The 12366-nt window shown below is 42.8% G+C and overlaps 1 protein-coding gene across 1 annotated transcript in view; it reads right to left on the reverse strand.

Annotated features, from left to right (window-relative positions):
* The window catches only part of GALNT12 (polypeptide N-acetylgalactosaminyltransferase 12), a 43707-nt gene extending 33217 nt beyond the window's left edge, over positions 1 to 10490 (reverse strand). The window contains exons 1-2 of the mRNA XM_044294404.1: positions 10369 to 10490; positions 9523 to 9962 (exon numbers count right to left, since the gene is read on the reverse strand). Of these exons, the coding sequence (XP_044150339.1) occupies positions 9523 to 9941 (419 nt within the window). The 5' untranslated portion in view covers positions 9942 to 9962; positions 10369 to 10490. The remainder of the gene's footprint in view (positions 1 to 9522; positions 9963 to 10368) is intronic.
* Positions 10491 to 12366: the final 1876 nt, after the last annotated feature.

Below are 12366 nucleotides of genomic sequence, written 5' to 3' on the forward strand. Positions count from 1 at the left end.
GAAACACCCCATATGTGGTCGTAAACTGCTGCACGGACACACAGCATTGCACAGAAGCAAAGAAATGCCATATGGTTTTTGGGAGACAGATTTTGCTGCACTGGTTTTTTGACCCCATGTCCCATTTGAAGCCCCCCCTGATGCACCCCTAGAGTAAAAACTCCAAAAAAGTGACCCCATTTTGGAAACTAGCAGATAAGGTAGCAGTTTTGTTGGTACTATTTTAGGGTACATATGATTTTTTTGGCACTGTTTTTATTTTTTTGTTATTTACAACTTTCATCTGACAGGTTAGATCATGTGGTATTTTTTATAAAGCAGGTTGTTACAGACGTGAAAATACCAAATATGATATTTTACATAATAAAGCATTTTGGGCGACAGTCTTGTGTAGGGGCTCATTTTTTCTGGGATGAGATGACGGTTTGGTACTATTTTAGGGTGTATATGACTTTTTGATCGCTTGCTATTACCCTTTTTGTGATGTAAGGTGACAAAAAATGGCTTTTTTTTACACCGTTTTTATTTTTTATGGCGTTCACCTGAGGGGTTAGGTCATGTGGTATTTTTATAGATCAGGTTGTTAAGGATGCGGCAATACCTAATGTGTCTACTTTTTTTTATTTATGTAAGTTTTACACAATGATATCATTTCGTGAAATAAAAAATTATGTTTTAGTGTCCCCATAGTCTGAGAGCCATAGTTTTTTCAGTTTTTGGGCCATTGTCTTAGGTAGGGTATCCTTTTTTCGGGATGAGATGACTGTTTGGCACTATTTTGGGGTGCATAGGACTTTTTGATCGCTTGCTATTACACTTTTTGTGATGTAAGGTAACAAAAAATGTTTTTTTTACCCCTTTTCTTTTTTTGGGGTGTTCACCTGAGGGGTTAGGTCATGTGGTATGTTTATAGAGAAGGTTGTTAAGGATGCGGCGATACCTAATATGTATACTTTTTTTCATATACTTAAGTTTTAGACAATAATAACGTGTTTTAGTGTCTGAGAGCCATTGTTTTTTTATTTTTGGGGCGATTGTCTTAGTTAGGATAACATTTTTTGCGGGATGGGATGACTGTTAGATTGGTGCTATTTTGGGGGGCATACGCCTTTTTGATTGCTTGATGTTGCACTTTTAGTGATGTAAGGTTAGCACAGTTTTTATAATATTTTTTTTGACGGTGTTCATTTGAGGTGTTAGGTCATGTGATATTTTTATAGAGCCGGTCGATATGGATGCAGTGATACCTAATTTGTCAACTTTTCTCTTTTTTTTCCTATTTTTTAAAATTTTATTTTACTTTATTTTGTATTGACTTTATTTATTTTTTACTAGAATTTTTTTGTAAAACTTTATTTTTTTTTAACTTTTTGTGAAGCATGTTTTCATCCATCTCCTATTCACTGCAATGTAGAAAAAAAGGATATGTTTTATTTGCAGGGCAGAAAAGCGTAGTATGCTATGTTATTCTATCCTGCAAAAAAAAATAACGTACAGAAACGTAAACAGTGATAAACGGAGTCCAAAGCATGACTTTTGAAGTACATTTGCCCAATTATAGTCTATGGGTAGGTCAAAGCAATACGTTTCCAAAAAAAATGATGAACAGCCATTTAGCCAGGTCTAGAACGGAAAAAAATGTGAAATAGATTCCTGTACACATCCATTGTACAGTATTGGGGTCCATTCACACGTCCATAGTGTATTGCGGATCCGCAATACACCAGGCCGGCACACCCCATAGTACTGCCTATTCTTTTCCGCGATTGCGGACAAGAGTAGGACATGTTTTGTTTTTTTCTGGAGCCGCAGCCCGGAAGTTCAGGGCCGCGATCTGGAAATGCAGATCCAGAGAGCACATAATGTGCTCTCTGCTTCCATTCCTGCCCCATTGAGAATGAATAGGTCCGCACCCGTTCCCGATATTGCGGAACGGATGCGGACTAATTTGTGGATGCGTGAATGGACCCTTAGCAGGGATTTTGTAATATAGAACATCTTAGCATCTCAAATAACAAAGAAGCGTTAATTTGAACGTTGATACTATTTAACAAAGCAGGAAACGAATGCTTGTTAGCAATCATCTGCTGAAAAATCAGGCAGTGTTATACAAGCTTAAGGCCCCTTTCACACGGGCGAGAATTCCGCGCAGGTGCAATGCGTGAGGACACACACTTTTGGAAAGGCCCCCAAGAAGCACAGAGGGATGCTGCGTTTACAAGTTAGTAAACTTTCTGACGGTCACTGAGTCACGTGCCACTTGGGAGACATGTCACCCTGTGACCAGTCATTACTGCAGTGGCATATGTGCCTCTCTTCTGGTCCAGAAGGTTACAAGGGACCGGACCGTGTCAAACTCAGCAGTGGACCAAAGGAGCTGGAATCAAGTGGCAGGGAGTAGGTAATCATGGTTCCCTCCACAGGTCCAGGGCAAAAGTGTTTGAAAGCTGGACAACCCTTTTAAAGGGAACCTGTCACCGGGATTTTGTGTATAGAGCTGTATGGCCACTAGCACATCCGCAATACCCAGTCCCCATAGCTCTGTGTGCTTTTATTTATGCAAATTAACCTGAGATGTGTCCTGTACATGAGATGAGTCAGGGACAGGACTCATCTCAGGTAATTTGCATATGTATCAAATCATTTTTTTTACACAATAAAAGCACACAGAGATATGGGGACTGGGTATTGCGGATGTGCTAGCGGCCATCTAGCAACCTATGTCCTCAGCTCTATACACAAAATCCTTAAGGTTACCTTTAAGACACAGAATTGATAAATTGAGGGTTATTCCCTTAAATGGGTTATTCAACAAGAAGGATTTATCACCTTTCCACAGGATGGACCCCCATCTATCCTGAGAACGTTAGGTACTCTGAATGGAGCAGTAATGTGCATGTTGGTCCACCACTCCATAACAGTTTATCAGCACCGTATGTCATTCCCATAGAAATGAATGATGCCGTGGTCTGACATGTACATTACTGCTCCATTTAGTGAAAATGAAACACAAAAGTGACCACAGAAATTATGGGGGGTTGACACTAGGCCTGCACGATATATTGCCAAAGTAATCGTATTGCGATAATCGACGATTGTGATATGGCGATTTTGGCCGACCCAAAAATGCTGCGATTATATTATCTAGGTGAGGGGTCATGGCAGGGGATTCTGTGGCAGCGTCAGGGGCTCATACGGCGGCAGCATGGTGTCCTATGGCGGCGGCATGGACACCTGTGACGTCGCCTTGGGCTCCGGTGGCGCCAACAAGCACTTCTGTGGCGGCAATGGTGATGATTGGAGCAGCAGTCCACCTGACTGCGCTCCCCTAACCTGATTGGCGGCGGCAGGGTACGTATGCGCCTGACGTCATTCCTGCCAGCAGTGATAGCGCTGGGAGGAAATGATATAAAAAGCCCCTCCCTGCAAATATGTTATTTAATTTAGTAAGACATGTTTATTTTGAAGAACACTGTGCATTTCAGTTCCTGAGTTGAGCATAACTACATTTCAGCATTATTAGTAATTTCTGTGTGCTTTTGCCTTAAAAATCCAAGCAAATAGACCTCTAGCACAATTCCCTTAAAATATTGCATCGCATATTATCGCAATTTTTAGGGCCATAATCGCAATCGCACAAAATTCCCATATCGTGCAGCCCTAGTTGACACATAGATAGACAGAGAGAATTCTAACATGTAGTCATTTATTCGTCTTCTATTACTACGCAGTCTTCATCATGTGCTTTAACCGTACAATACATTGTAACCAATTTGACAGGATTCCCCTGCAAAGAGATTATCAGTGAAATCCCGACCCACAGCCCAGAGTAAGGAGGTTTAATTGCAGTAAAGCAGATTGTTGAAAGTCCTTCCACTCAAAAGCCATTAAGGGATTGGCATGTAGGGAAGTATGTCAAATAAGAGATACAAGGGCAGGGTGTGTCCACGACTGGGCTTACGTTACAACAGGTGCACAAAGCAACCTTGCTTTACTCACTGAGTATCTGTGACACGGCAAGTATCATAGGAATTAAGAACACTAGGCCAACTTATCAAAATTAACACAGACGTCTTTGTGAAAGTCAGTCCTACCTTTTTACTGTACTGCAGCTCCATGTAAAAAAAGAAAAGTTATACTGAGTAAGAAATACAAGCACTTCAAGCAAATTGTTTGATATCTATGATTTAAAGGGACACTGACAGGCCCAATAAGCATATTTAGGTATATATGTCAGTACAGGTCTTATAAAGTGTATTAAAATCATCTAAGTATCCCCCCTGTCCACCTTATAAATACCGAAAACTAAAGTTTTATAACCTGCTTGACTCGTCTCCAATCTGCCCAAGGGGCGGCGTTTCATCTCAAATTGCGCCCAGCCAGCCGCTCCCAACTGCCGTTCTGAAGCCCCGCCCAGCTCATCAATATTCACTTCGCTGGGCGGCGGCTACTACTCTCCCCGACACAAGATCCTGCGCATGCCCAATTCAATCCTCTGGGCACGTCCTCCGTCTAATCTTCAGCGCATGCTCCCGGCCGGGGTCACATCGCGCCTGCGTACAGGGCGCAACTCCTGAGAAGGACATTCTTGTACAAGCGCTGCTTTCTCTTCACTGTTTACCTGCTCGCCGTTGCAACTACAGCAATGAGCAGGTGTAATTACAAATCTGCCGTCCCCATTCACTTCTATGAGACGGCTCTGTCCCATTCATTTGGCCGGGAAGAAGCCGTTCCATTGAAGTGAATGGGACGGCTTAGTTGTAATTACACCTGTTCGCCTCTGAAATTTCTGTGGTGAGCAGGAAAACAATGAAGAGAAGGCAGTGCTCATAAAAGCATGGCCTAAGAGCTGCTCGGCAAGGGTCCATGAGTCAACCACGCGCCAATCATAAGAGTGTTGCCTTCTCTTCAGCTGATTGGCGGGGGTATCAGGAGTGAAATCACCCGTGACACAAGAGGATGGCGGCACCCCCCTGTGACCGGATGTTGTGATCTGCACAACGGGAAGATGCAGCGACGGCCATAGAAGAATCTTGAAGGACACAGGCATCGGGGACAAGGTAAGGGGGGGGGGGAGGCATTTTGGATAACCCCTTTAAATTCCTTATAGCAATAAATAAAAATGATGCATACGGTACATTTTATTCTGATAGCACCATAAAGATCTGTGCTGCTTATCAGCATGAAAACAGGATCTTAGATGAGAATACATGTAGGGGAGAGCAGCCTGAAAGTTACACGTCTCAATATTTACTTTACACGAAGTCAAGGAAATAATGGTAAGTACTTCACAGCAGTGTTCACTGCCAACAGAATAATACTGCAACACTATACTCTATGTGTATTTGCTTATGGAGGAGACAAATGGATGACACGTTGAACAGTTTTACAAGTAGAGCTAAAATCATTAAGGTAAATAAATGTTAGTTGAAAAAAATCCACAAAAGGCACCATTTTGCCAGATTTTGCTGCAGAAATGGCAATCAATACAAGTCTATGAATATGTTTAAAATGGTTTCCATGTCCTATAATTAGGACAGGTCATCAATATCAGATTAATGGGGTCCGACATCCCGCACCCCCGTGATCAGCGGTTTCAGGCAGCTGTGGCGCTGGACAGTATACAGTGTACAGAGCGGAAGCAGAAGTCCCCGAACACTGTGTAGTTCCTGGTGTGGACGTGTTGCAGCTCTGCTCCCATTCACTTGAATACGATCTGAGCTGCAGTACCCTGGCACAGCCACTACACAGTGTATGGAGCTGTCTGCTTCCTGCTCCGTACACTGTATAGTTTTCATGCCGACGGTTGCCTGAAACCGCTGATCGTGGGGTTGTGGGATGTCAGACCCCCATTAATCTGATATTGATGACCTGTCCTAATGATAGCCCAGAAATATCTGTATCACGGGCAATCTCTTTAAGCCACACTTAACATTTGAAAGAAAACACTTTCTTAAGAACAAAAAGCAGACAAAGGAAATAAAAATTGTATTAAAAAAAGCCTACATTTTACATTATAATATGGAAAGGATTTAAATGCAAATGGCATTTAGCACAGTACTTCACTTATAGACGCATTACTTTGGTTTACAGTTCTATAAGTTTTCTTTTAACATGTTATCTGATACAAATATATATAAATATTCACATACCAATTATGTATGTACAAACAAAAGATGCAAAACAACATTGTATCTATTTTGCTTTTATATTACTTTTGTATCGATTCCTTTATATGATGTATGTTCATATTATTTTGGAAAATTTAATAAAAAGATTATCAGAATACTGCAGATATTTAATTACTTATCTATGGTACTAAAAGGAGTTGTCCAGATTCTAGATATTTAGGATCACCATTGTCAGACACCAGAAGCACTGTGTAGTGGCGGTGGCGGCTTACTGTGGCACACCTCGCACTGCAGCTCTGCTCCTATTCACTAGAATAAGCTGCCTTATCCTGGCACGACCACTACACAATGGACGCAGCTCTCCTTCTGGCTCCGTTCTATGTGTTTATTCCTGGCACCATTGGCTGCTGCAAAGAGCTGGTCAAGGACAGTCCCGGTTGTCGGAACCTCACCAATCTGATATTAATGACCTATCCCAAGGACAGATCATAAATATCTAGAACCTGGACAACCCCTTTAATTGAACACAAGAAGCAAATGTTTTGTTTCTCAGAATATTACCAGTCTACCTGGCTGGCACACATGAAACCAGAAGCTCAGAAGTGTGTACTGACCCACGGATTTTGTGTGGCTTCACACATCAGCATGACTATACATTATTTTTTCTATAGAATGTAGTTTTACAGAACTTTATATATTAAAGGAGTTGAAGACCAACAAGCCAAAATTCATTTATAGGGTTCATCCCATCTCAACATTTGTGCCATATGACCGGGATATACCACAAATGTCAGATAGGTGCAGGTGCGGGCACCTCTGGGACCTACTCCTATCTCCCGAATGGCTTTCCTACAGTGAAAGAGAGCACATTGTGCGCATGTGCATTGTCCATTCCATTCACTGCTATAGGACTTCTTAAAATAGCAGAGCGAGTGCACTCGGCAATTTTCAGAGGTACCACAGCAATGAATGGAGTCACAGAGGCACAGTCACCTCTCCATTCACTGCCATTGGACTGCTCGAAATCGTCTCTTTTTGGAAGTCCCATAGTGGTTAATAGAGGGTGGCCGTGTATATGCAGCTGCTCTCCCTTGCCTTTGAGGGCCACATTCCAGATATATGCAGGGTTCCCAGAGGTGGGACCTGCTCCTATCTGACACTTGTGACATATTTTAGCAATATGTCACAAATGATGAGATGAAATACCTCTTTAAGGACCGGAATTCATTTAAAGGGAACCTGTCACCGGGATTTTGTGTATAGAGCTGAGGACATGGGTTGCTAGATGGCCGCTAGCACATCCGCAATACCCAGTCCCCATAGCTATGTGTGCTTTTATTGTGTAAAAAAACTGATTCGATACATATGCAAATTACCCTGAGATGAGTCCTGTACGTCAGATGAGTCAGGGACAGGACTCATCTCAGGTTAATTTGCATATGTATCAAGTCGGTTTTTTGACACAATAAAAGCACACAGAGCTATGGGGACTGGGTATTGCGGATGTGCTAGTGGCCATCTAGAAACCCATGTCCTCAGCTCTATACACAAAATCCCAGTGACAGGTTCCCTTTAACATACAGAAGAAAGCCACTCACCTGACACTCCATTCCAGTTGGGGACACATCATCACTGAGGTCAGTAAATGGCTGCAGCAGTGCATGTGACAAGAGACCGGATGTCACACAGAGCGGGTGAGTGGCTTTCACTTTTATGTTAAATGCATTCTGGCCCTTGATTCATTTTAATGAAAGCCTCAGACAATAATGAATAATAATAATGGCACAGTGGTGGACAAATCCGCTCATGAGTCGAAAGAATGCCAGTCTGATATTTAGTTCAATGTCAAATTGCCACTTAGCTGAGGGTAAAGGTGAGATGTCAACACTACACACGCGTCCGTTTTAGAAAGTACTTGCATTCTATGCTGTTTTTGAACCCTGGTTTGCCCCGTTCTTGAATATTTATGAATACATTGACAAGTAGATATTTTCATTCTCCTTCTCAAAGAGGCATCTCCCAAATCACTTGGACACTGTAAGTGCTGATTGGACATCCTCAGAGAGTCCTCCTTGACCCTGGGTTCACACCTGAGCGTTTTACAGCGCGTTCAAACGCGCTGTAAAACGCTCAAGACATGAAATCCAATGCTTCCCTATGGGAATGGTTCACACCTGGGCGTTTTACAGCGCGTACGAACGCGCTGTAAAACGCCCGACGCTCAAACAAGTACTTGAGCTTCTTTGGGGCGTTTTGACGCGCGTTTGTGGCCATAGGACACTGCAGTCAATGACACAAACGCGCGTCAAACGCGCGTTTACTATTACAAAAAACGCGCATAAAAACGCGCGTAAAACGCGCATAAAAACGCGCGTAAAACGCGCGTTTGCGCAACGCTCAGGTGTGAACCCAGGGTGAAGGGAAGCTGTCACATTATGCAGGCATCAGGTTATAGAGCAGGAGGAGCTGAGCAGAATGATACATAGTTCTGTGGGAAAAGACTCAGTGAAACTTGTATTGTATTCCTGTAAATTCATGCTCGTTCTGGGCTCTGAAGTCAAGAAGGTCCTATCAGTGATTGACAGCTAGCTCTGTATACACAGCAATAGAGGGAAGAGAGAACCTTTTCCCACAAAACTATACAGCAATCTGCTCAGCTCCTCCTGCTCTATAATATGCTACTGCAGCCCAGACACCATGCTCAAAGTTTACAGGTTCCTTTTAAACTACTGTTCTTTTTCTTTCTTTCATATTTATGAAATGTTTGTTGAATCTGTGAAAGAACAAAAAAATGTAGCGAACTCTGAAAAGTTTTCTGAGAATAAGCACAGTTCTGTCAGCAGATTTGTACCTATGTAACTGGCTGACCTGTTACATGTGCACTCGGCAGCTGAGGGCATCTGTGTTGGTCCTACATTCATATGTGCCCACAGTGCTGAGAAATGTGATGTTTTAATACATGCAAATGAGCCTCGAGGAGCAATGGGAACGTTGCCCTTACACCTAGAGGCTCTGCTCTCTCTGCTCTTTGATTGAAAGGACCAGATGTGATGACATTTTCACTGTCTTTGCAGAGAATGCTGAGCCTCTACGTGTAATGGCAACGCCCTCGTTGCTCCTAGAGGGTAATTTACATATATTACAATGTCATTTTTCTCAGCAATGTGGGCATCTATGAACATGGGACCAACACAGATGTCTTCAGCTGCCAAGCGTACATGCTACAGGTCAGCCAGTTTCATAGGTACAGATCTGCTGATCGATGCCCTTTAAACTGATCATACTTCCCAAATGTGGCTTCAACATAGTGAATAGGGAAATTATCATTAATATCTAAAATAGCCTCACTGACAGATCACCCCAAAAATGTTGGCGGTAAATTTGAGCTTACATTGGATTCCATCTTTCCTCCAGGCGACGATGTAAGGAGATCTTGTCACTGAGGTAGATGTTGATCTGATGTTTGCTGATACTTTCCTCTTCCAGCTTCTTGTCTTCCCCTTGAAGATTGAGTCTCACTGCTTGACCGAATTCTCCCAAGGCTTGAGGGTCGAATGGTGGTTTTTCATACACTGGCCTCTTTAACTGCTGATAATCTACTTCCTTTTCAATGACAGGTGCATCTCTACGCTCATGATGTTCCTTGGCTTTCAGACCCCCAAAATTTTGGCTATTATTGTCTTCTGCATTTTTACTGAACAATAGGAAACCAAAGAACAACACACAGGCAATGGCAGCCAGTAGACAAAGTCCCCTCCTTCTCCTCAAAGGTTGCCAAGCAGTTCCCAGTACACGTCTCCTCTTAGTCATTATTCACACTCTAGAACAGATCTAGAAATAAAAGTGGAAGTCTCAAGGGAGTATTACCTATATGATATGTGCCAATTACTGCCTACATTTGGTTTAGTGCATGTCTCTGCCCTGCTGAGAGTACTGAATGCTGGCTACACATAAAGGCAGTTCTATCAGAAGTTCTACAGGATTTGTGCAAAGTGGTAACAATAAATACAGCAATCACTACAAAAACGGGTCTGTATATTTCAATATCAACCTATTCTGAGTCTTTTAGATAATAAAAAGGTAATCTTTACAACATGTATCTCAAGTGCAGCTCTCAGTCCACTGGCACCAGTCAATGCCATGCAATCACTAAAGCAACATCAAACTGCCAATTACATGGATGGAAACGGTAAAATCCAACTTTTTCTGCACTTTCCCACTCACTATAGACACGTACAAAGGTCCCATCAGCTGAACCGCAGGCATGTGGCAAGTCCCTGGCAGACCCTCCAGCACCCTGCACAGTCCTGTACTCGGACGTCCTGGATGATAGCACTTTCCTTCCTCCCACCCTGAGCAGCACCTCTCCAGTGCTCTCCACGTCTTCCTGTTCCTTCTGTCACCTTACCCTCTCCTCCTGGCCACGCCCCGCTCTGCCCTGCCCGCCCCTACAAGAAGTCTTCTGCTCTCCTCGACCAGGAAATCCAGCTGCTTTTGGAGATCAGTTCATTCAGGATTGGTTCATTAGTCCTCTGGCTGAGAAGTGTTACACAGAGGCTTTACAGCTCCTTGGGTGAATTAGAGTTTTGTTAAAATGATATACTATGTTTAATCATAATTCATGTTTTAAAAGGGTTCTTTCACACTAGCATTAGAAGAATCCGCAGACAGTTCAGGATGGAAATCCGTATGCAAACGGATATTTTTGAAACGGAAAATGCATTAAAATACCGGATCTCTCTTTCCGCTTTCATCCGGAATAACTGATCCGGTATCAAATATTTTCAAAGCTAGAATAAATTACGCATGCGCAGACTGGAAAACCAGATCCGGTGATGCAGCAATTTCTGGAACATTTGGTACCGGATATCTCAATGAAAATGAATCCCGGATCCGACAAGTGTGGTAGTGTTTCAGGATTTTGGCCGGAAAAAATACCGCAGCAGTCAAATACTGTAGAAGGGACGGAACGGAAGACATCCTGATGCATCCTGAACGGATTGCTTTCCATTCAGAATGCATTAGGACAAAACTGATGCGTTTTTTTTCCCACTTTCATCCAGAAAATGATGCAGCAATTTCCGGAGCACTTGGTACCGGATCCGGCATTAATACATTTTAATGGAAATTAATGCAATATCCGGCAAGTGTAGTAGTGTTCCGGGATTTTGGCCAGAAAATACCGTACAAGGGACGGAACGGAAGACATCCTGATGCATACTGAACGGATTGCTTTCCATTCAGAATGCATTGGGATAAAACTGATGCGTTTTTTCCCGGTACTGAGACCTTTACCTGATTACAGGAAAATAATAACGCTAGTGTGAAAGTACCCTTAGTTGTCCGTAGCAACCAATCAGAGCTCAGCTTTCATCTTTTCCGCGCCCTGTTGGAACTGAAAGCTGAGCTCTGGTTGCTATGGGCAACTAAGACAGATTTATTATTCAGTTTGTTTAAAAGTAGATCAATTGAGGAAACGCAAGAGACCTTTTCCAACAAGTATCCAGGATCAAAACCACCAGCTAAATGTTGTATTCAGAGTCTGGTTCAGAAATGGCATGAAACATGATCAGGATGACTGAAGTGCATGAAATTCAGCAGTGGATTGCAAGCAACCCCTAAAAATCAACTCAAAGACTGTCTCAGCAAGTTGGTGTCAGAGAGCGCTGAAATCTCAGAACCTGAAACCGTACCGAATAACGTGTGCAGGAACTGAAAGAGTCTGACAAAGCTAAACGCGTAAATTACTGGACTTGGTCGCTGACTATGATTGCTGACAGACATTGGGATCCATTGCTGTACTTCATGACGGACAGAGCTTGGTTTCATTTGTCACATAAATTCACAGACTACAAGGGACTGGTCCACTAAAAATCCCCATTTGATTCACGAAACACCACTTCACAACCAGCAAATTGGCATTTGGTGCGCAGTATCAGGAACACGAATAGTAAGCCCAATGTTCTTCAAATCAACTGTGAATACCGCAATTTACCTGGACATCTTTGAACAGTTTTACAACCAACTAACACCAGAAGTAATAATGTCCTGCTTTTTCCAACAAGATGGGGCAATATGCCGCACCTCACGGAACTGGTATGGAGGAGCGAACTGTGACCAGAGGTTATGGCCACTACGTTCCCCAGACTTATCCCCATATCATTTTTATCTGTGGGGAAATTTAAAAGAAAGTGTCCGCTAACAATTCACATCCCCTGGATGAACTCAAGGAAAA

This window comes from Bufo gargarizans, chromosome 5 (genome assembly GCF_014858855.1).
Source record: "Bufo gargarizans isolate SCDJY-AF-19 chromosome 5, ASM1485885v1, whole genome shotgun sequence".
Classification (NCBI taxonomy): Eukaryota; Metazoa; Chordata; class Amphibia; order Anura; family Bufonidae; genus Bufo; species Bufo gargarizans.